A 23,950-nucleotide genomic window follows, 5' to 3' on the forward strand; every position below is an offset into this window, starting at 1 on the left:
GACAAGAGGGAGCTACCACGCTGGCAAGTATGTTAGTGCACGGACAAAATGGGGGGGGGGTCATGCAGGGCAGCTCCCGAAAGGGAGAGAGCTCATGGCAGAGGATTGGGGAGGTGAAAGAGACAACAAAAAAAAACCTGGTTACAACACGTGGAGACTGCGGGAACAAAGAAGATAATGGCAGCCATCTTGGATTTCCCATAAACCAAAGGAAACCCTGGCATGCAGGGGCACATCCATGTGGTAAATGTGACTGACACCGTGTTTGGGGGGGGGGGGGGGGGGCAGAAACTTCCCCATCAGAATAACCATCTGGAATGTCAGGGGACTGAGCGGCCCGGTGAAAAGACACTGAGTCTTCACCCATCGTAAAGGCCTCAGGGCCAACATAGTCTTCCTCTTGGAGACACACCCAAGGGAAAAGGATCGGCTGAGGGTAAGACAGAGCTGGAAAGGACAGACCTACAATGCGCGTGCTTTGGTCGGAGGGCAAGCGGGGTGGCCATACGGTTTAGTAAAAGGACAACCTTTACAGCGATGAATATGGCAATGGACCAGGGGTGATGGTATGTAATGGTCAGCGGAGTTCTGGAAGGAGCACCAGTGGTACTAGTAAATATGTATGCCCCTAAGTGGGATGAAACAGACTTCATCTGAAAAACCATGGCAGAAATCCCCAACCTAGACTCCCACCAACTCATCATGGGGGGAGACTTCAATTGCGTACAGGACCCAAGGATGGGCAAATCATGCCCCAAATCAGGGAAACAATTGGTGATGGCAAGGGAATTGATCGCCTTTATGGAACAGATTGGAGGGGGTGGGCCCATGGAGGTTCAATCATCCGGGGGAGAAGGAGCTTGCCTTCTTCTCCCAAGTTCACAAAGTATACTCCCGAATCAACTTTGTAGTGGGTAAGTCGATGCTTCAAGTCAGTGCATCCAAGCGTCATAGGGGTGGAATATTTCGCAATAGTAATCTCAGACCACGCTCCACCCGCATGGATGTGGGTTGGAGATGGGCCAGGCACAGCACCCCTCATAGAGGCTGGACACAGCCCTCCTCGCCGACAAGGTGTTCTGCCATTGATGGATACGTAGCCTGCAACCAGAATGGGGAGGTCTCACCGGGCTGTTTAGCACAGGGCTAAATCGCTGGCTTTGAAAGCAGACCAAGGCAGGCCAGCAGCACGGTTCAATTCCCGTACCAGCCTCCCCGAACAGGCGCCGGAATGTGGCGACTAGGGGCTTTTCACAGTAACTTCATTTGAAGCCTACTTGTGACAATAAGCGATTTTCATTTTTTCATTTCACCCTCCACATTCTGGGAGACACCAAAGGTGGTGATGGGGGGAGAAATAATAGCATACAGGGCACTCAGGGTCAGGAAGGAGAGGGCAGCTAGGCAACAGCTGATTGACTCCATGTCAGGGGTCGATCAGCGATACTCCACGGCCCCGACTGTGGAACTACTGGCAGGGGGGAATTTGACCTGGTCGCTACCGGGAAAGCAGTATACCAACTCTGTACAGCGCTCCCATGACAAGGGTACGGACAAACACAACCAGCTCTGAATACTTCCGGCTGCGCAGAAGTACAAGGTAAGGATGCCCATTCGCCCCACTACTACTTGCTCTGGCTATCGCTCTCAGATCAACGAAGGGGTGGAAAGGCATCCAGAGGGGAAACAAGGGGCATAGTGTCTCACTCTATGCGGATGACCTGCTCCACAACGTCTCAAACCCCCTAGCCTGGAAGGGAGGGGTGGGGAGAGGGCGGGGACACTCACGGCTGGGAAGTTGCCGTTCAAGCAGGCCCAAACCATATTCCTTTACCCGGGAATCCATGCACACACGACTGGACATGGATCCCCAAGTGGAACCTGTCGTGTCTAGTGGAAGAGATAAAGAGAGACCTGCGGAGGTGGCACTTGTTCCCGGCAGGGAGAGTGCAGACAATTAAAATAAATATGATATCCTTATTCCTCTCGGGATACCTCCCGATCTTCATCCCTAAGGCCTTCTTCACCAATGTAGACAAATTAATCATGCTATGTGTGTGGTGACGGTGGGAGGGGGGGGGGGGGGGGGGGGGTGCCCGAGTGTATGTGGGGTATATGTGGGGGGGGGGGGGTGCGGGGATGTGCGCACATCTGTGGTGTGTATGCACGTGTGTGGGATGTGTGTGCACGTGTGTGGTATGTATGGCATATGCGTGTGAGACGTGTGGTGTGTGCGTGTGGGGCTTGTGCGATTGTGGAGGTGTGCGTGTGCGGGGGGTGGCGTGTGCGGGGGAGCGCGTGTGCGGGGGAGCGCATGTGTGGGGAGCACGTGTGCGGGGGAGCGCGTGTGTGGGGAGCGCGTGTGTTGCGGGTGTGGGGGAGTTGCACCAAATACGTCCCTGGTGTTTTAATACCAGGAGGCAACATGTACATAATTACATTATGGCGGCACGGCGGCACAGTGGTTAGCACTGCTGTCTCACAGTTCCAGGGTCCCGAGTTCAATTCTGGCCTTGGGTGACTGTCTGTGTGGAGTTTGCACGGGGAGAACGTGCAGACTCCGCACAAACAGTGACCCAGCAGGGAATCGAACCTGGGACCCTGGCGCTGTGACGCCACAGTGCTAATCACTGTGCTACCGTGCTGCCCAGTGAATTCAACCTAGATTTGTGACTTAAATCTACTTAAATCGTAACTTAACTTTTGGAGTTCAGGTATCATTCTGATAAATCTACCCTGTGCTCCCTCCAAGGCCAATATATACTTCCTCAAGTGCAGTGCCCCAGAATTGAACACAGTATTCAAGGTACGATCTAACAAGTCGTTCATGATTTCTAATCCCTTCCATTCTAGTCTGTTAGATATAAAGGCCACCATTCAATTCACTTTTCAAATTATTTTATACCTGCCAATGATATTTTAACAATCTCTGCAATTCTCTTTGGACACATAATACATAGCACATTATCCTACTACAAAGGCACAGCTGCCTGTAGCCAGTTTTCCCCGCGAAAGCCACAAACTCCAACTGTTATAGCTTCTGCTGCCAATTAAAGGCTGACTAGCTGAGTATCTATCTAAGATCAATTAGAGGTCAGATGAAATCAACAGTAAATATTGAATTGAATGGGATGCAATGAAACAGAGTAAAATGGGATAAATGCCTGCAGGTTACATTCTGATAAAAGTGCTGTATGCAAAATATTAACTGATCTGAATTAAACAACTATGTACTTCCTTCTTATTGGTTGTTTTACAGATTAAATAAATAGGTTTAGGACACAATATTATTATGCCTTGGGTAAAAGGCACACCTTGCTATCAAACACAGAACAGCTCTATAAATAACAAACAACTGAATCAGCAATAATTATGAAGAACTTTCTTCTCTGCTGCCTTGTTCTCATACCTCAGTACATTCCCCTCCTCGTTGGTAATGCTCCGGTCGGTTATAGCAAGCTGGCTCTGAAGAACACTCAATTCTGCTTCAAGCTGTGAAAATAAACAAAGATGATGTATCAATTTCTTTTTTCGGGAGAAATGATGCAGCTTACCCACAAACAAAAAGGCCATCATTGTCCTATGTGTTTCTCAAGCAGAGAAATGACAGTCGGGAATCCACATTCTCCCACCTTCCACTTTGTTCATAAGTCCTCAGAAAGTAATTGAAACAACATACGCCATGCTGCGGTATTGCCAATTTGGGATTGCAGGTAAGCACTCCAAATAAAATACAGTGATTAAAATATAGGCTTTGTCAATTATGTTCAGCATTGAAAAAATGTGTAGCTTTATTGATATAAATATAATGGAAAAATACAGAAATGCATGAAGAACACATAATAAACATTAGTTAGCTCAAAACAAAGCATGACACAAGGCCTATCATACACTTTAAGGAAGAAATAGTCGCTAATGGCTATTATTCATAATTCTTTAATACAATTAGAACCTGCTGATTGATTGCTGATACTGAATTTAAATTGCTGATATAACACTTAAAAATCTGCACAACCATTCAGTGTGTCACTCCATCCAGGTAAAGTTACATTCAGACAAATGATTTTCCCAATGTACTATGAAACCTGGTGTACAAGATACACTTACATGAAAAGAAATGGGAATAAAACACGAATGGGTAGAACTTGCTGAGTTTTTAAGGCAAGTAACAACCATAAGGTGAGTCAATAATTTCCACAGTTTTTGATACTTTGAACTTGCTCTGTGTGAATGGTTGTTTGGGTTCTTGATCCCAAGGCAGCACAGTAGCACAGTGGATAGCACAGTTGCTTCTCAGCTCCAGGGTCCCAGGTTCGATTCCCGGCTTGGGTCACTGTCTGTGCGGAGTCCAAAGTCCTCCCACAGTCCAAAGATGTGCGGGTTAGGTGGATTGGCCATGATAAATTGCCCTTAGTATCCAAAAAAGGTGAGGTGGGGTTGGGTTATGGTGGGTAAGTGGAGTCGTGGGCTTAAGTGGGGTGCTCTTTTCAAGAGCCGGTGCAGATTCGATGGGCCGAATGGCCTCCTTCTGCACTGTAAATTCTACTAAATCCCAAAACTGTTGACACACCTATATCTTTACTGTGGAAGATTATACTTCCTTGCTTGGTGGACAGGGTGAGAAATTGGAAGAATTCAAAATTCAAGAAAGCAATATGGTCAATCTCTCTTACCAGAGGCCACCAAACTGGTATACTTTAATGGAATGAAACCAAATCTATTTGAACTGTGATTTATTGTCCTTGAACAAATCAATGCATTTCAAGTTCAATGCATTGAGTGCAGATGGTGCCACCTAGTTCCTGGTTCAAAATGTTGCTAGTTGGAAAATTTGAGTGCTTCTCAAATAAAGCAGCTGTGTTTACAGAAAGGATAAAAGGAGCCAAAATACATGAAATAAACCTACAACTTTCCATCACAATTGAGTGCTGCATAGATTTCTCTCAAGACCAAAATAAAATTGACGGGATGATCAGACTCAGCACTTCCAGTACAAAATGCCCCTTAAATCGATTCAGATCAATATAAACAAATGCTGCTTTCTGATCATTTATAACGATTTTCCAAAAATAACCAAACTTGATTTGAATTCGGAGACATTAAAGAAAACATATCGACATTCTAACCATGGTTCAAAATTAAGAAAAACTTATAAAAACCTTTACACGCTGTGAGCATATATTTCAATGTCAACCTGCCACCAAGACAATATTCTAAACTATGGTTGCCACCAAGACACAGAGACTGATTTATTGGTTACTATTGACATTTTTGGGTACTTCCAGTGACTTATGACCAAAGACAATTCAATCTTATCCCACAATCCAGAGAGTCGGGTTTCAGCTCTTCACTGGTCTCAAAAAGAAATCCAGGTACGACCTCCGCAAAGCCATCCGAGATGCCATATCAGACCCAGCTAGAGTCACAGATAGCGTTATAGACTCTCGGCGGTTGTGGCAAGGCCTAAACAACATAACGGGCGACAAAGCAAAGCCAAGCAATATCTCCAGAAGCAGCACTCCTCCCCGATGAACTCAATGCATTCTCTGCTCGGTTTGAGCAGGAAACCAACGATCTGCTGTTGAGTGCCACAGCAGCCCATAACACATCCATACCCACCGTCACAGCTTCTGAAGTCAGATCGGCCTTCCTGAAAGTGAACCCTTGGAAGGCGACGGGTCTGGACGGGATCCTTGGTCGTGCACTCAGAGCCTGCATGGGCCAGCTGGCAGTTGTGTTCGTGAACATCTCTAACCTGTCCCTACTCCGCTCCGAGGTCTCCACCTGCTTCAAGAAGACCACCATCATACCAGTGCCAAAGAAGAACCAGGCAACGTGCCTAAATGACTACCGTCCGGTGGCTCTGACATCAGTCGTAATGAAGTGCTTGGAGAGGTTGGTCATGAAGCGCCATACTCCCAGAAAGCTTTGATCCACTGCAAGTCGCATACCGCCGCAACCGGTCCACAGCAGACACCATCTCCCTGGCCCTACACACATCCCCAGAGCATCTCGACAACAACGATTCCTACATCAGACTCCTATTTATTGACTACAGCTCCGCCTTCAACACCATAACCCCAGCCAAGCTCATATCAAAGCTCCAAAACCTAGGACTCGACTCCTCACTCTGCAACTGGGTCCTTGACTTTCTGACCCATAGACCCAATCAGTAAAAATAAACAACACCTCCCCCACGATAGTCCTCAATACTGGGTCCCACAAGGCTGCGTACTTAACCCCATACTATACTCCCTGTATACACATGACTGTGTGGCAAAATTTGGTTCCAATTCTATCTACAAGTTTGCTGACGACATGGCCATAGTGGGCCGGATCTCGAATAACGACGAGTCAGAATACAGGAGGGAGATAGAGAACCTAGTGGAGTGGTGCAACGACAACAATCGATCCCTCAATGCCAGCAAACTAAAGAGCTGGTCATTGACTTCAGGAAGCAAAGTACTCTACACACCCCTGACAGCATCAACGGGGCCGAGGTGGAGATGGTTAACAGCTTCAGATTCCTAGGGGTGCACATCATCAAAAATCTGTCCTGGTCCACCCATGTCGACACTACCATCAAGAAAGCACAACAGAGCCTATATTTCCTCAGGAAACTAAGGAAATTCGGCATGTCCACATTAACTCTTACCAACTTTTACAGATGCACTATAGAAAGCATCCTATCTGGTTGCATCATAGCCTGGTATGGCAACTGCTCGGCCCAAGACCGCAAGAAACTTCAGAGTCGTGAACACAGCCCAGTCCATCACACGAACCTGCCTCCCATCCATTGACTCGATCCACACCTCCCGCTGCCTGGGGAAAGTGGGCAGCATAATCAAAGACCCTTCCCACCCGACTTACGCACTCTTCCAACTTCTTCCATCGGGCAGTCTGAGAACACGCACAAACAGACTCAAAAACAGCTTCTTCCCCGCTGTTACCAGATCCTAAACAACCCTCTTATGGACTGACCTGATTAATACTACACCCTGTATGCTTCACCCAGTGCCGGTGAATATTTATTTACATTGTGTACCTTGTGTTGCCCTATTATGTATTTTATTTTATTTTCATGTACTTAATGATCTGTTTGAGCTCCTCGCAGAAAAATACTTTTCACTGTACTTCGGTACACGTGACAAATCCAATCCAATCCAATCAAAGTGCATGCATCAATTTCACGATGTAAAAAGCCTACCAATCAAGACAGTGTCACCTCCTACTGCTATCTAGCAATATATGCTCCATTTAGTCCTGTCACAGATGTTCTACTGTTTCCATGAGGTCTACCCATGTTACATCTAGCTGAAAGGCATGATCTGTGTTTTCACAATGTGCTCAAGACTGGATAAAGCCCATCCATCACAATCCTTGATCCTATCCTTTAAAAAAAAAATTTTTTTTTATTTTTTTTTATACAGTACGCAATTCATTTTTTTCAATTAAGGGGCAATTTTAGCGTGGCCAATCCACCTACCCTGCACATCTTTGGGTTGTGGGGCGAAACCCACATAAACACAGGGAGAATGTGCAAACTCCACACGGACAGTGACCCAGAGCCGGGATCCAACCTGGGACCTCGGCGCCGTGAGGCAGCAGGGCTAGCCCACTGCGCCACCGTGCTGCCCCCTTGTTCCTATCCTAACAGCTGATGCAAATGAACTCGGACTGATAAGGCAGCTGTAATGGAAAGGAGGCATGAATACTTCACCAAACTCCTCAACAGAGAACTCCCATATCTCAGCAGGTTTACTACAATAAATTGTGAAGTTTTCAGAAAAAGAAAATCTGTTTCTTCCTTCTTCCACCAAAGAGGTGATAATGGTAATTAAATGAAACAATCAAGGGCAGGCCCCTGGCTGAGGTGATATTCCAGCAGAGATTTGAGGCGGAATTCAAACAAAACATTTTGACGTGTCATTTTGGGTGATTTTGGCAGGGTGTTTCCTGGTTGAGATCCACACCGGTATTGAGCCACGCTTAGGGCGCGATCTAATGGACCAAAGTGTGGTAGTGAGTTGAACTTGCTGGGTGTTTCCCGACGGCCAGCCCAACGAGACCGCTACCGGTATCGAATGCCAATTAGGGCCAGTAATGATGCCCATAGGCTTCAGGTCAGAAATGCCAGCTGATTCGCCTGGACTATGCTCGGCAGCACGCCACTAACGATGGGGAGCTGCATTTAAACCGACCCCACAGAGCAAACCCCAGACAGCGTGCAGCCATGCCACCAAGCACACCCGCTCCACAATTTGGAGATGCCGATCTGGCCAGTCTGTTGGACACGGTGGAGTCCAGACGGGATATCATCTTCTCCGGAGTGGGTGGAAGGTCAGCCACAGGGCAGCCAGTGGCCGCGCCTGTCAGCGCAGGCAAGTGTCAGGAGTACCGCCACCCAGTGCCGCAAGAAGCTCAATGACCTCCATCAGGCCACACGGGTGAGTTGGCATCCCGACCCCTGTCACTGGACCCACCTGCCACCACCCCAGATGATCCTGCAGTTGGCACCACACCACCCCCGCAGGAGAGGTTGGTCCACAACAGAACGGAAAAGGGCCCAGGCGGGCAGCAGGGTGCAGGACATCAGAGACCTAACCCCCTACAAGGAACAGGCCCTGGAGTTTGTGGGAATGCGGAGGACCAACGTCGACATTGACAGAGGTGAGCATCCACCAGCCCCCAACCAGATGACCAGTAACACATATGTTGTTCATGCCAGACATAATGATCCTTTACCTCCCACTGACCACATGTCCATTCTCCCCCAGGATCTCCCTCCAATGGTATCGACCCATCCGGGGGTGTCTCCCTGCCCCAAGCCTCACAAGAGAACACCTCGGAGGAGAGCTCCGAGGATGCCACTCTCGAGGCATCACAGATATCATCCCCACCCTCTACTAGCACAGAGACACACACTTCAGTGGGCGAAAGTAATGAACAGGTTTTAGAAGCACAATTTGGTGGGCACCACATAGTTGCTGATGCGCATCAGGTGGAGGGGGGGAAGGTCCAATGAGACAGCAGTCCGGCAATGCGTGCCACCGAGGCCAACAGTGCTAGGGTGGCAACTGCAGTGGAAAGCCAGGAGCACAACGTCAGCACCATGTGTGGTCGTGTCCAAGGCCCTCCAAAGGTCACCCACCAGGCTCAGATGTGCATCCTTGGGACACATCTCGACGTAGCCGTAGAGCCATGGCTGCAGGCCCGAAAGCAAGTCCCAGGAGAAGTGTTCCAAATGCAGGTGGACTTTGCATTGTGCTCCAGAGCATATTCCAGTCGCTGAGGACCGAGTCACAGTCGCAGGTGGACATTGGCGAGGCACTGCAGAATGTGGCTCAGTCACAGAGGGCATCGCTGAGGGCATCAACAGCATCGTGCAGACAATGCAGAAGCAGCCAGGGCCAGATGAGATGAGGCAGGTGCCTTTGGAGTTCAGTCCTGCTGCCCCTTCATCCCAAGGTGACCCCCAGGGATTTACAGGCACAGAGTGGGAGTGGGGGGGCTGCAGGCCAACCCGGAGTTTCTCCCCGGTCTAGCCCCGGTCACTTAGAAATTTTTTAGGCAGTGGCAAGCTGAACTTGCCAGCGAGGCCGGCTCCTCAGAGATTGGGCCGCCATTTTGAAAGAGTGCTCCGATCTCTAAGTGAGCTTGAGGGTCATCCACATCCCCCACCCATTGACAATGTCACACCTCACACAGATAGACATTACACACACAACCTCACGTTGCCCGCTAAGTTAGGAGTCACTAAGGTCACCCCCCCACTTTTTGGTCCCCTCCATTCTTTCAGGATCCCATTCTTTCAGGATCCCACTCTTCACCCTCCCAATCTTTTGAATGTCCCTTCATACCCTTCATATCCCCCTACCTTTCATGGGATGATTCCCCTCAGGCCCAGATCCTTGGCAGTGCCACTCTGGCACCCTAAATGCCTGGCAGTGCCACAGCTACGTCCTCGACAGCCCAGTGGCCTCTAAAGACCTGGGTGCGTTGCACCAAATCGGGTGCAACAAGACCATCATATCGCGCACAAGAATTGCAATAATACAGAGCTTGTTAATGAATTTACAGCCATTTCCAAGAGTACCTGGGATCAGGAAAAAGTTCCTCAGGGCTTCAAGGATGCCCACCAGTCGTAGGAGTTGCCTTCTTCAACCGTTAAGTCCATGAGGTGTACGTACATCCACAGTCCTGTTCGGGAGGGAGTTCCAGAATTTTGACCTATGACAATTGGGATGGTGAGTGGCTTGGAGGTGAACTTGCAGGTGGTGGCGTTCCCAGGTATCTACTGCCCTTGTCCTTCCAGATGGTAGTGGTTGTGGGTTTGAAAGGTGTTGTCGAAGAAACCTTGGTGAGTTCCTGAAATGCATCTTGTAGATGGTACACACTGCTGCTACCATTCATCGGTGGTGGAGGGAGTGGGTTTGTGGAAGGATGCCAATCAAGCAGGCTGCTTTTTCCTGGATGGTATCAATCTTCTTGAATGTTGTTGCTGGAGCTTTGCTTGTCCAGGCAAGGGGGAGTATTCCATCACACTCCCTATTTGTGCCTTGTAGATGATGAACAGGCTGTGGTAGTCAGGACGCGAGTTACTCGCAGCTGGATTGCTAGTCTCTGACATCCTCTTATAACCGTAGGTGAGTCGAGTTCAGTTTCTGGTCAATAGTAACCATTGATCGTAAGGGGTGGGGGTGGGGGGGCAGTAATGGTAATGGCATTGAATTTCAAGGGGCAATGTTAAATTCTCTCTTGTTGGAGCTGGACATTCCTGGCACTTGTGTGACGTTAATGTTACTTTCCACTGGTCAGCGCAAGCCTGGATATTGTCTATGTCTTGCTGCATTTGGACATAGACTTCTTCAGTATCTGAGGAATCACTAATGGTGCTGAACATTGTGCATTTCTGATCTTATGGTGGAAGGATGGTCTTGAAGTGGCAGCTGAAGATGGCTCCGCCTAGGATACTCATCTGAGGAACTATTGTGATGATTCGTTGGAGTTGAGAGGACTGACCTCCAACTAGCCGAGGGGTTTTCCACTAACTCCCATTGAGTCCAGGGCTCCTTGGTGCCACACTCAGTCAAATTCGGCATTGATATCAAGGGCAGACACTCTCACCTCAAGAGTTTAGTTCTGAACCCAGGCTGAGATGAGGTCAGCAGCAGAGTGGTCTTGGCAAATCCCAAACTGAGCGTCAGTGAGCAGGTTATTGCTAAGGTACTGATGCTTGATTGCACTGTTGATACACACTGATGACAACAACTCACTCTTTCGCTCTATTTGTCACTCAAATTTCCAGAGTGTGTACACCAAGTTAACTTTATTGTGGAAACAAAAAGCAGCAGCTCCTACACTTTTGACGGAAAGTTGTACTACTTAAGAGGAAAATGGTACTTCGTGGTAAGAAGTGCAAAGATTAGAGCATCACTGTTACAGGATCTCAAGATCTGTTCATGGTGTCACTGAAGGACACAAAATAACGGCTTCATGAATACTTATGACCAACTATTTTAGAACACTAATTTAGAACAAAAGCACAGGGCAGAAATATAGAAGTAAATGAACAGGTATCTCAATTTAAAACATTTATAGCTTTGTCACGAATTCAAGTGACACTATAACCCAAACTATACATGTTTGTTTACAAAACGTTTTATTTGACATTACAATGAAAGTTCTCGAGAGCTGACTGGTGGTGATTGACCCGAGGGTCCCAAGACCTCAGGCGAGGGGCAAGGTTGAGAAGACCATGTCTTCATGAATAACTTCAGAATCATAGAGCAGGTGGTGTGATGCTACAGTTCTCATCAGCATCCTTGCATAAAAGTGCAGATTATTTTGAGGAAAGAAAATAATCAGTCAGGGTTCCCACTCCTAATTGTTTTCCAGCAACATCTGCTGCAAAGACGTGTATGAACATTGGATAAAGACAGGTTTAAGATTGGCTCTGATTCTCGCTGTGCTGGCATAGACTCAAATCATGTATGAAAAATGGGGACCCAAGCAATGTATAAAAGAAGCGACATTGCTTGTGCAACTCTTGCTCAGCAAGAGTCAGTATCTTCTGAAGAGAAGGAGAAGAAACAAAAGAAAATGAATTGCAAAATAGAAAACTACCGTCCTCACACAATGTTATAGTTTAAATAAGAAAACCTATCAATTGTAGCCTAAAGTTTTGACTATGCAATATCATAAACAAAATTACAAAGACCATACAGCACAGAGACCAATTTACCAGAAGATGTAGTATATCTGGATTTCCAAGATGCATTCGCTAAGGTGCCGCACATAAGTAAGATAAGGGCTTGTGTAATTGGGGATAATATGTTAGCATGGATAATAATAATAATCTTTATTGTCACAAGTAAGCTTACATTAACACTGCAATGAAGTTACTGTGAAAAGCCCCTAGTCGCCACATTCCGGCGCTTGTTCAGGTACACGGAGGGAGAATTCAGAATGTCCAAATTACCTAACAGCACATTTTTCGGATCTTGTAGGAGGAAACCGGAGCACCCGGAGGAAACCCACGCAAACACAGGGAGAAGGTGCAGAGTCCACACAGACAGTGACCCAAGCTGGGAAGCAAACATGGGACCCTGGCGCTGTGAAGCAACAGTGCTAACCACTGTGCTACCGTGCCGCCCTAGGATAATGGATAGAAAACAGAATGGAGCTTCCTGGAACATCAACAGAACTTTTTCAAGTCATTAGGCAGTGAATAGTGGAGTGGCGCAAGTGTCAAGTGTGAATGACTTAAATCAGGGGTTCCCAAACTGGAGTTCATGGGCTTCCAGGGGGTCCGGGGATCTGACGGACGACACATGGCCGGCAAATGCTGGTTCGAAAAGGGAAACCAACCACTTTCAAAAATAATTACAGCAATGATATACACCAACCAGAGAATAGCCTCTCGGATAACTGACTAGCCAACTCATCAGCATCCTTATCTCTGATTGGCTCATTAAATTACTTCCGTCTCACTTTTGCTGGGCAGAAAAGCTTGCAACCAATCGTAAGAGAGGCAGGGTGTGTGTGAAGATGACTGTGAGAGAGAGGTTGAGCATGTGTGGAGATGTGTGTGCGGGTCGAAAGAGAAAATGCTGGAAAATCTCATCAGGTCTCGCAGCATCTGTAGGGAGAGAAAAGAGCTAACATTTCGAGTCCGATGACTCTTTGTCAAAGCTAACAGACAGAGAAAGTGGGAAATATCTATACTGTGGAATTAGAATGAAAGATGAGTCATAGCCACAGAAACCCAGGGAAACCGGGTGCTAATAGCCACAGAAACCAAGGGGAAAGTGTGCTAATGGCAGTCTCCAGAGAGAACAAAAGATGTGAAAGGCCAAACAGGAGAGAAACTATCAGGGGATGAACTGTAGATGTGGGGGGAGGGGAAGGGGAAGCAAAGAGAAGAAAGGTTAAGGAAAGGTGGATAAGATTGGGGGGGGGGTGGGGTTAAATATATTAAGAAAGAAAGAAATGGTAAAAGACAGTTAAAATGAAATGGGATGAAAACAAATGGGTCGAGGTGGGGTACAGCTAATCATCTGAAGCTGTTGAATTCGTTGTTGAGACCGGAAGGCTGTAGCGTGCCTAACCAGAAGATGAGATGTTCTTCCTCCAGTTTGCGTTCAGCTTCACTGGAACATTGCAGCAGGCCAAGAACAGACATGTGGGCATGTGTGTGTGAGAGTTGTGTGTGTGTGAGGATGTGTACGTGCGAATGCGTGTGAGGATGCATGTAGGAAAGGATGCATGTGTGTGTTTTGTGCGTGAGGATGTGTGTGTGTGTGTGTAAGGATGCATATGTGTGTGTGTGAATGCGTGGGTGAGGATGCATGCATGTGTGTGTAAGGATGTGTGTGTGTAAGGATGCGTGTGGGTATGTGTGTGTCTGAGGATGTGTGTGTCAGGATGAGTGTGGGAGAGAAGTATGTGAGGATCGTGCATGCGGGGAAGTGTGCATGTGTGTAAGGTTGTGTGTGAGGGTATGTGTGTTTGTGAGGATGAGGGTGTGTGTGTGTGAGGATGTGTGTGTGAGGGAGGATGTGTGTGAGGGAGGATGAGTGTGTGAGGGAGGATGAGGGTGTGAGGGAGGATGAATGTGTGCGCGCGGATGTGAGAGAGTCAGGGTGTGAGGATGAGTGTCAGAGAGAGAGAAGTTGTATGTGCGAGGATGTGTGCGTGGATGAGTGTGCGCGCGTGAGGATGTGTGCGTGTATGCGAGGATGTGCGAGACTGTGTCTGTGTGAGGATGTGTGTGTCTGTGTGTGTGAGGGTGCATATGTGTGGGTATGTGTGTGAGTATATGTATGTATATGTGTCAGAGGATACAAGTGTGTGTGTATGTGAGGATGCGTGTGTGTGTGAGAGGATGTGTGTGCATGTGTGAGGATGTATGTGTATGAGGATGCGTGCATGTAAGGATGCATGTATGTGTGTAAGGATGCATGTGTGAAAGGATGCTTGTGTGTAAGGTTGCGTGTGTGTGTGAGGATGAGGGTGTGTATGAGGATGAGGGTGTGTGTGAGGGAGGATGAATTTGTGAATGCAGATGTGAGACAGTCAAGGTGTGTGAGAAGATTAGTGAGCGAGAGGTTGTGTGTGTGTGTGTGTGCGAGGATGTGAGTGTGCGCGAGGATGTGTGTGTGTTGTGCGCGAGGATGTGCGAGTGCATGTCTGTGTGTGTGTGTGTGTAAAGATGTGTGTATCTGTTTGTATGTGCGGTTGCATGTGAGGATGGTCCATGTGTGAGGATGCGTGTGTGAGATTCTGTGCGTGAGTGCGCATGCGTGCGTGTATGTGCGGGGATATGTGCATGCATGTAAGGATGCATGTGTGTAAGATTGCGTGTGTGTGAAGGTGTGTCTGTGTGGATGGATGACGGTGTGCATATGAGGATGAGGGTATGTGCGTGAGGGAGGATATGTGCGTGCGGATGCGTGAGAGTCAGGGAGTGTGTCAGGATGAGTGTGAGAGAGAGAAGTTGTGTGTGTGTGGATGTGTGTATTGTGTGCGATGATGTGTGTGTATTGTGTGCGATGATGTGTGTGTGCGTGTGCGAGGGTGTGTGTGTGAGAGGGTGTGTGTGTGCGAGGGTGTGTGTGCGAGGGTGTGTGTGCGAGGGTGTGCGTGCGAGGGTGTGTGTGCGAGGGTGTGTGTGCGAGGGAGTGTGTGTTTATGCGTGTGAGGGTGTATATCGGTGTGTATGTCTGTGAGGGTGTGTATGTGTGTGTATGTGAGGATGCGTGTTTGTGCATGTGTGTGTGTGATGATGTGCGTGTTGTGTATGAGGGTGTGTGCATGTGAGGATGCATGAATGTGTGAGGATGTGTGCATGAGGATGCATTCACGTGTGAAGATGCATGCGTGTGTGAGGAATCATGTGTCAGGATGTGTGGGTGTGTGCGATAGCATGTGTGCAAGGATGCATGTGTATAAGGATGCATGTGTGAGGGTGCACGTGAGGATGCATGTGTGTGATGATGCAGCTGTGTGAGGATGAGGCATGTGTAAGGATGAGGCGTGTGTGAGGATGCATGCGTGCATGCAAAGGAGATTACAATGGGATGAGAGAAGAACTAGCTAAGGTAGACTGGGAGCAAAGACTTTATGGTGAAACACTTGAGGAACAGTGGAGAACCTTCCAAGCGATTTTTCACAGTACTCAGCAAAGGTTTATACCAACAAAAAGGAAGGACGGTAGAAAGAGGGAAAATCGACCGTGGATATCTAAGGAAATAAGGGAGAGTATCAAATAGAAGGAAAAAGCATACAAAGTAGCAAAGATTAGAGACTCTAGAGGACTGGGGAATCTTCAGGGGGCAACAGAAAGCTACTAAAAAAGCTATAAAGAAGAGCAAGATAGATTACGAGAGTAAACTTGCTCAGAATATAAAAACAGATAGTAAACCTTTCTACAAATATATAAAACAAAAAAGAGTGGCTAAGGTAAATATTGGTCCTTTAGAGGATGAGAAGGGAGATTTAATAATGGGAGATGAGGAAGTGGCTGAGGAACTGAACAGGTTTTTTGGGTCGGTCTTCACAGTGGAAGACACAAATAACATGCCAGTGACTGATGGAAATGAGGCTATGACAGATGAGGACCTTGAGAGGATTGTTATCACTAAGGAGGTAGTGATGGTCAAGCTAATGGGGCTAAAGGTAGACAAGTCTCCTGGCCCTGATGGAATGCATCCCAGAGTGCTAAAAGAGATGGCTAGGGAAATTGCAAACACACTAGTGATAATTTACCAAAATTCACTAGACTCTGGGGTGGTCCCGACGGATTGGAAATTAGCAAACGGGACACCACTGTTTAAAAAAGGAGGTAAGCAGAAAACGGGTAATTATAGGCCAGTGAGCTTAGCTTCGGTAGGAGGGAAGATGCTGGAATCTATCATCAAGGAAGAAATAGCGAGGCATCTGGATGGAAATTGTCCCATTGGGCAGACTCAGCATGGGTTCATAAAGGGCAGGTTGTGCCTAACTAATTTAGTGGAATTTTTTGAGCACATTACCAGTGCGGTAGATAACGGGGAGCCAATGGATGTGGTATATCTGGATTTCCAGAAAGCCTTTGACAAGGTGCCACACAAAAGGTTGCTGCATAAGATAAAGATGCATGGCATTAAGGGGAAAGCAGTAGCATGGATAGAGGATTGGTTATTTAATAGAAAGCAAAGAGTGGGGATTAATGGGTGTTTCTCTGGTTGGCAATCAGTAGCTAGTGGTGTCCCTCAGGGATCAGTGTTGGGCCCACAATTGTTCACAATTTACATAGATGATTTGGAGTTGGGGACCAAGGGCAATGTGTCCAAGTTTGCAGACGACACTAAGATGAGCGGTAAAGCAAAAAGTGCAGAGGATACTGGAAGTCTGCAGAGGGATTTGGATAGGCTAAGTGAATGGGCTAGGGTCTGGCAGATGGAATACAATGTTGACAAATGTGAGGTTATCCATTTTGGTAGGAATAACAGCAAAAGGGATTATTATTTAAATGATAAAATATTAAAACATGCTGCTGTGCAGAGAGACCTGGGTGTGCTAGTGCATGAGTCACAAAAAGTTGGTTTACAGGTGCAACAGGTGATTAAGAAGGCGAATGGAATTTTGTCCTTCATTGCTAGAGGGATGGAGTTTAAGACTAGGGAGGTTATGCTGCCATTGCATAAGGTGTTAGTGAGGCCACACCTGGAGTAGTGTGTTCAGTTTTGGTCTCCTTACTTGAGAAAGGACGTACTGGCACTGGAGGGTGTGCAGAGAAGATTCACTAGGTTAATCCCAGAGCTGAAGGGGTTGGATTACGAGGAGAGGTTGAGTAGACTGGGACTGTACCCGGAATTTAGAAGGATGAGCGATGATCTTATAGAAACATATAAAAATATGAAGGGAATAGATAGGATAGATGCGGGAAGGTTGTTTCCACTGACGGGTGAAAGCAGAACTATGGGGCATCGCCTCAAAATAAGATTTAGGACTGAGTTTCGGAGGAACTTCTTCACCCAAAGGGTTGTGAATCTATGGAATTCCTTGCCAGGTGAAGCAGTAGAGGCTCCTTCATTAAATGTTTTTAAGATAAAGATAGATAGTTTTTTGAAGAATAAAGGGATGAAGGGTTATGTTGTTCGGGCCGGAAAGTGGAGCTGAGACCACAAAAGATCAGCCATGATCTCACTGAATGGCGGAGCAGGCTCGAGGGGCCAGATGGCCTACTCCTGTTCCTAGTTCTTATGTGAAGTCGCCTATGTGTGTGTGAGGGTGAGGGTGTGTGAGGGTGCATGTGTACGTGTCAGGGACAATGAATGTGAATGTGCAAATGAGGGTGCGTGTGTGTGGATGGATGTGTGTGCACATGTGTAAGGTTGTGTGTGTGAATATGTGTGCGCGTTTGTGAGGATGTGCATGTGCGTGGGTGTGTATGAGGACGTGTGTGTGCGCATGTGGATTTGTGCGTGCATGTGGATTTGTGTGCGTGCGCAAGCGTGTGGGTGTGCATTTGAGGATATGTGTGAGTGTGTGCATGTGTGGATGAGTGTCAGAGAAGGTGCATATGTGTGAGGATGTGTGTGAGAGAATTTGTGCGTACCTCTGAAGGTGTGGGTGTGTGAAAGATGCATGTGTGTGTGAGATGGCTGCCTGTGTATGTGTGAGATGGATGCTTGTGTGCAAGATGGATGCGTGGGTGCGTGAGTGATGAATGCGTGTGTGTGTGAGGGATGCACGTGTGTGTGAGATTGATGCATGTGAGGATGTATGAGGATGCATGTCTGGGTGTGTGAAGATGCGCTAGTGTGTGTGAGGGTGCATGTGTATGAGAGGATGAGTATGTGTGTGTGAGTAAGGAGGGGGTGGGTGTGTGTCAGAGGGTGCGAAAGGGAAGGCTTAAGTACTTTTTTAAAAATTAAAACACTTTTTAATTATTACTAGATAACCTATTCCGAAAGAGAGTACTACTTCTAGGGTTAATGTTTTGGGGCCATGGGAAGGTTGTTTTGCTGGGGGTTAATGTGAGGGAACCACGAGTGAAGATGTGTGCATTTGTGACTTTGTGCCTCTTCCTTATTCCGAATAATGCATAGATATAGCTGGAAAATACTTGTTTACATTTGATTTCTGTGTTCGCACTTCTTTTGCAGCATAAAAAGGGGCGTTGATATTAGGAGACTGTTTGAGCTTCCCCGGGGCTCTTGGGAGGTCTCTAGGGGTTCCGCGGCTTGAAAAGATTGGGAGTCCTTGACCAAAATGAAGCAACAGAGAGCAATATATCTACGTTTGCTGATTATATCAAGCTAGGTGGATAAGTAAACCGTGGGGAGAAGACAGAGAGGCTGTCAAGAAATTTGGACAGCTTAAGTGAATGGGCAACAAGATGATAGATGGGGTTTAATAAAGGTGTTCTGGGCCAGGGTTTAGAGAACCCCAAAGTGTATCATGGAGTTCACCTGACCCACAACTTTTAATAGATTGTGGTATGGGGAGCACACGGCCCACTCTACAGGTGTGGTACAGAAGAAATGGAAAAGTACTTTTTAAAGCAAAACAATGTTTATTCTATGAACTCAAGTTAACCTTTTTAAAACATACAGTGAACATCTTAGCAACCATTAATACAAATACAACCCCCAAAGACGACAACACTAAGTAAACCTTTCAGCTTTCCTTTTTAACATCCACCGACTTAAAAACAAAACCTTTATCAGAAGCACATCAGTTTAAGTCACTACTGAAAACATTTATAATTCTGAATTCACCAAATGATCAACAGATAGTCTTTTGATGGCAGAGAGAACAGCAGTACACCTGCTTGGTCTGGCTTCAGCTCCAACACTGAAAACGAAAACTAAAACACACCCTGCAGCCTGCTCAAAAACGAAAGTAAAAAGCTGACAGACAGCCCAGATCCACCCACTCTGACATCACTGCAGTAGTAAACACCCATATCTTAACGGTACTCACACTCCAGATATTTATATACACACCCATTTATAAACACCCATTTCTTAAAGGTACTCTCACATGACAAAGGGAAGTGTGAAGTCATTCACTTTGGTCATAAGAACAAAAAGCAGAATACTTTTTTTTTTTTAAAAGGTGAGAAACTTTTACTGGTTGATGTTCAAAGAGACTTGGGTGTGTTTGTGCAAGGAATGCAAAACATTAGCATGCAGTGCAGCAAACAATTAGGAAGACAAATTGCACGTTGGTTGGTCTTTATTGCAAGGGGATGACAGTACAAAAATAAAGCAGTCTTGCTCCAGTTGTACAGAGTTTTTATGAGACCACATATGCAATACTGTGTGCAGTTTTGATCTCCATATTTGAGAAAAAACATACTTGCATCGGAGGCTGGAGTTTAGAAGAATGAGAGGCGATCTATTTGTTAGAGTCGATACTAATAGATTGTTTTCACTGATCAGGAATTCTAAAATGTGAGGACACTGTTTCAAGATTAGACGCCAATTATTTAGGACTGGGATGAGGAGAAATTACTTCACTCGAAGGATTGTGAATCTTTGAAATTCTATTTCTATTGCTCCTATTGCTTGTGTTTTGTGGCTCAACAGGTCTTTTTCAAAGTTTATGTTCCACACAAGCCTCCTCGCCACGATCTTAGATAACCCCATCTGCACACACTTCTAATCCTTCTCCCTCATGTATTTATCTAGATTCTCCATAAATGCACCAATGCTATTTGATGTTGTAGAGAGTTCCACATTTCAACCCACTCTTTGGGTAAAGAATATTCATCTGAATTCCTTACTGGATTTATTAGCGACTATTTTTTTTATGGTCCCTTGTTTCAGTCACACCAACAACCATCTTAATGCCCTATTAAACGGTTTAATAATCTTGAAGAACCCATTAGATCAACTTCGGCCTTAATTAACACTTGAAATTCATTAAATTACTGTATGTGCTATTTTCGCAGGGGAATTCATTCATTTTCTACAATATGTGTATAATGTGTGGGGAATTAGCTCAAGTAGTAGAGCGCTTGCTTCACGTGAGAGAGGTAGTGGGATCGATGCCATATTCTCCACTTTGATTAGGGCAGGTTTAGCTCATTTGGCTAGACAGCTGGTTTGTGATGCAGAGCAAGGCCAGAAGCGCAGCTTCTATTCCCAGACTGGTTGAAGTTATTCATGAAGACTCCGCCTTCTCAACCTTGCTCCTCGCTTGAGGTATGGTGATCCTCAGGTTACTCACCACCAGTCAGCTCTCCGGCTCAAAGGGGATAGTCTTCTGGGACAATGGCGACTTTACCTTTACAATGCATGTTTTAAGTAAATAAATGTAGACACAAATCATTCTGCTACTGCAGCTGCCAAACAACTGATTTCTACTTTGAATGACAAATCTACAACCCACATAAGGCTACAAATTTCCTTAGTCTTTGAGTTTTCTTTTAATAAAAGTGCAGAGCTTTATGAGAACTGCTTTGTGCAGCTTTCAGCCGGGGAGCATGTATTTTCAGGCAGAGTTATATTTGGCAGTCGTGGTCAGAGAGACTATGTTATAAAAAAAGACTCAGGCATAAGATGAACCAAAGTGCCAGCCCAGTTCCCAGCGGTACACATGATTCAATATCAAATACTGTGGGAGACAGTTACTGCAAAGCCAGAGGATGTCTTTCATCAAGATAAGTTGACAAGCTCTAATTCACAAGAGTTGAGGGGTCCAATTTATATGTTCTTAAGGAGGGATAGAATTTAATTAGCATTTTTCACTTTTCTATCAATCAGTAACACAGAAAATATGCCACAGACAGAATTGTCTTATTTTGGGACAGAAAGGCATAAGACAGAAATTTAAAAATTGAGTATCATGCTCATAATAAAGATACATCTCAAGCGTATTGTAATTTCAGCAACACAGTACGTTGTATCCTATAGTGTCATTAATGGTGATTACAGTAAACTGCTTGTCATGATATACAAACATGCAACCAATGAACACTCATAATAGGACACAATCAATGGGCAGTCAGGACACTCAAGAGGTGGCATCACCACAAGGGGGCATGACATAAACACTATAAAAGGGATGAGGCACTCACACCCTGCCTCTTTCCACAGAAAGACATCTAGAGAGTTAGACAGGGTTGATCAGCAGCATCACACCCCAGCATCTGGCTTAGAGCAAGCTGGTACAGTTAGACTGAGTTACTACAGTTAGATTAGCAGAGAGTCAAACTCATTTGAGAACTGTGTTAATAGTTCAATAAACATGTTGTTTATTAAACATGTAGTTCAATAAACAGAGTCTGCAGCATCCTTTAGTTAAGACTGCATCAAGTAGCAGCCTGTGTTATCCGAAGCAGCATAACACAACATGATATCAGGAGTCACTGTTCAGTCTTTTAAGTTCAACTCAGCAAGATCCGTGACAACCAGCTACTGAATGCAGGCACAATGGACAAGATTCAGGCTCCTCATCAGCTCACGACCACCGGCAATCTTAATGCCAATTGGCGATCATTCAAGCAGAAATTACAACTATACGAGGAAGCATCCAACCTCAATGGTGCGACCGATGCTCAGAAGATAGCTCTTCTACTCACCACCGTGGGTGACCATGCGATAGAGGTCTTCAACTCCTTTCACTTTTCCGAAGGGCAGGACAAAACGAAGTACCAAACCATCCTGGACAAATTCGACAGCCACTGTGAGGAGGACACCAATGAAATCTTCGAGCGCTACATCTTCAAGCAGAGGATGCAAGGTATAAAGACGAATCCTTCAATTCCTATCTAACTAACCTTAGACTGCTAGCGCAGTCCTGCAACTTCGGTGGTATCACTGACTCCATGATCAGAGACCAAATCGTTTTTGGAGTCCACTCTGATCCTCTGCGAGAGCAATTGTTGAAAATCAAGCACATGACCCTGCCAGTCACGATTGAAACGTGTACTGTGCATGAGCACTCTAAAAATCGCTATTCACAGTACAAAACGGCAGAAAGTGAAAAAGAAGCCTCCCATGAGGTGGAGGGTGTTCAGGCCATCTCCCGGGTGCAGCGCCTCCACATTGCCGAAAGCGGCCGTTTCGCGCACTCTTCCCGGGGCCCGACGCATGCGCAATGCGATCGGGAACATGAAGCGGCCGAAAACCGCACTGCGCAGGTGCAGACGTCCAAGAAGCGCACCGCGCATGCGCAACGACGCACTGAGCATCATGATGCTGACGTCATGACGTGTGCGAACTGCGGCACCGCCCAATTTAAAAACAACTGCCCTGCAAGAGGCAAACGCTGTTTAAACTATGGAAAACCAAACCACTATGCAGTCCTGTGCAGATCTGCACCACCAGTTAGGAGCCAGCGCTCCCAATTCCGACAGCGGCGCATCAGAAGTGTGCAACACCGAATGCATGACTCTGATCCAGGCAGTGCGACGGATCCAGATGATGAATACCTAGACAACACTTACCGAGTGGGCATTATTACGAAATGCGAATATGCCACACCGGACACATCGCTAGTCCAATCAATCCTGGCCGTGGATTCAGAGGACAAATGGCATGCAGTGATGAAGGTCAACCACTGCCCCATCCAGTTCAAGCTGGACACAGGTGCATCCGCCCATCTGATTTCGCAGGTGGACCTCAAGAGAATCAAGAGGCCCCCCACAATCCTTCCAGCTGCCTGCAAACTCCTGGACCACAATGGAAACGCAATCAAGGCACTGGGGTCCTGCCATCTGCAGGTGTCCAGCCGACACACACAAGCAAGCTTACGCTTCAAGATTGTTAAACCAGACAGGGCGTCCCTGCTAGGTGCACACGCCTGCAAGCAACCGAACCTCATTCAAAGGGTCTACACCACGACGCCGTCTCATTCAGATCTTCAGGCCAGCATCAACGACATCCTAACCCAGTACCCAGATCTATTTAGCGGGTTGGGCACGTTGCCGTACGAGTACAAGATTCTACTGCGGCCTAATGCCAAGCCAGTGGTCCACGCACCATGACGTGTCCCTGCTCCACTGAGAGAGCGGCAGAAGGCAGAGCTCACGAGTCTACAACAAAAAGGCACCATTTCCAAGGTCACTGAACCAACCAACTGGGTCAGCTCGATGGTGTGCATAAAGAAGCCTTCAGGTGACCTACGCATCTGCATTGACCCCAAGTATCTAAACAAAAACATTATGCGGGAACATTACCCCATCCCAAAGAGGGAAAAAATCACGAGTGAGATGGCACACATGCACTCCTTGACAAAATTGGACGCATCCCAAGGATTTTGGCAAATCCAACTTGAAGAATCCAGCAGAAGGCTCTGCACCTTCAACACGCCTTTTGGCAGATTCTGCTACAACCGAATGCCATTTGGCATCATCTCGGCATCAGAGATTTTCCATCGCATGGAACAGATGATGGAGGTAATAGAAGGGGTTTGTATCTACGTTGACGATATCATAATCTGGTCCACAACC

General features: G+C 46.6%; 1 protein-coding gene across 4 annotated transcripts in view; it reads right to left on the minus strand.

The window, feature by feature from the left end:
• The window catches only part of mad1l1 (mitotic arrest deficient 1 like 1), a 1,358,866-nt gene that overhangs the window by 779,904 nt on the left and 555,012 nt on the right, over window positions 1-23,950 (minus strand). For all 4 annotated transcript variants that reach the window (XM_072481041.1, XM_072481043.1, XM_072481040.1 and 1 more), the window contains one exon: window positions 3,410-3,492. In XM_072481041.1, coding sequence (XP_072337142.1) covers window positions 3,410-3,492 — 83 coding nt within the window. The remainder of the gene's footprint in view (window positions 1-3,409; window positions 3,493-23,950) is intronic.

This window comes from Scyliorhinus torazame, chromosome 17 (genome assembly GCF_047496885.1).
Source record: "Scyliorhinus torazame isolate Kashiwa2021f chromosome 17, sScyTor2.1, whole genome shotgun sequence".
Classification (NCBI taxonomy): domain Eukaryota; kingdom Metazoa; phylum Chordata; class Chondrichthyes; order Carcharhiniformes; family Scyliorhinidae; genus Scyliorhinus; species Scyliorhinus torazame.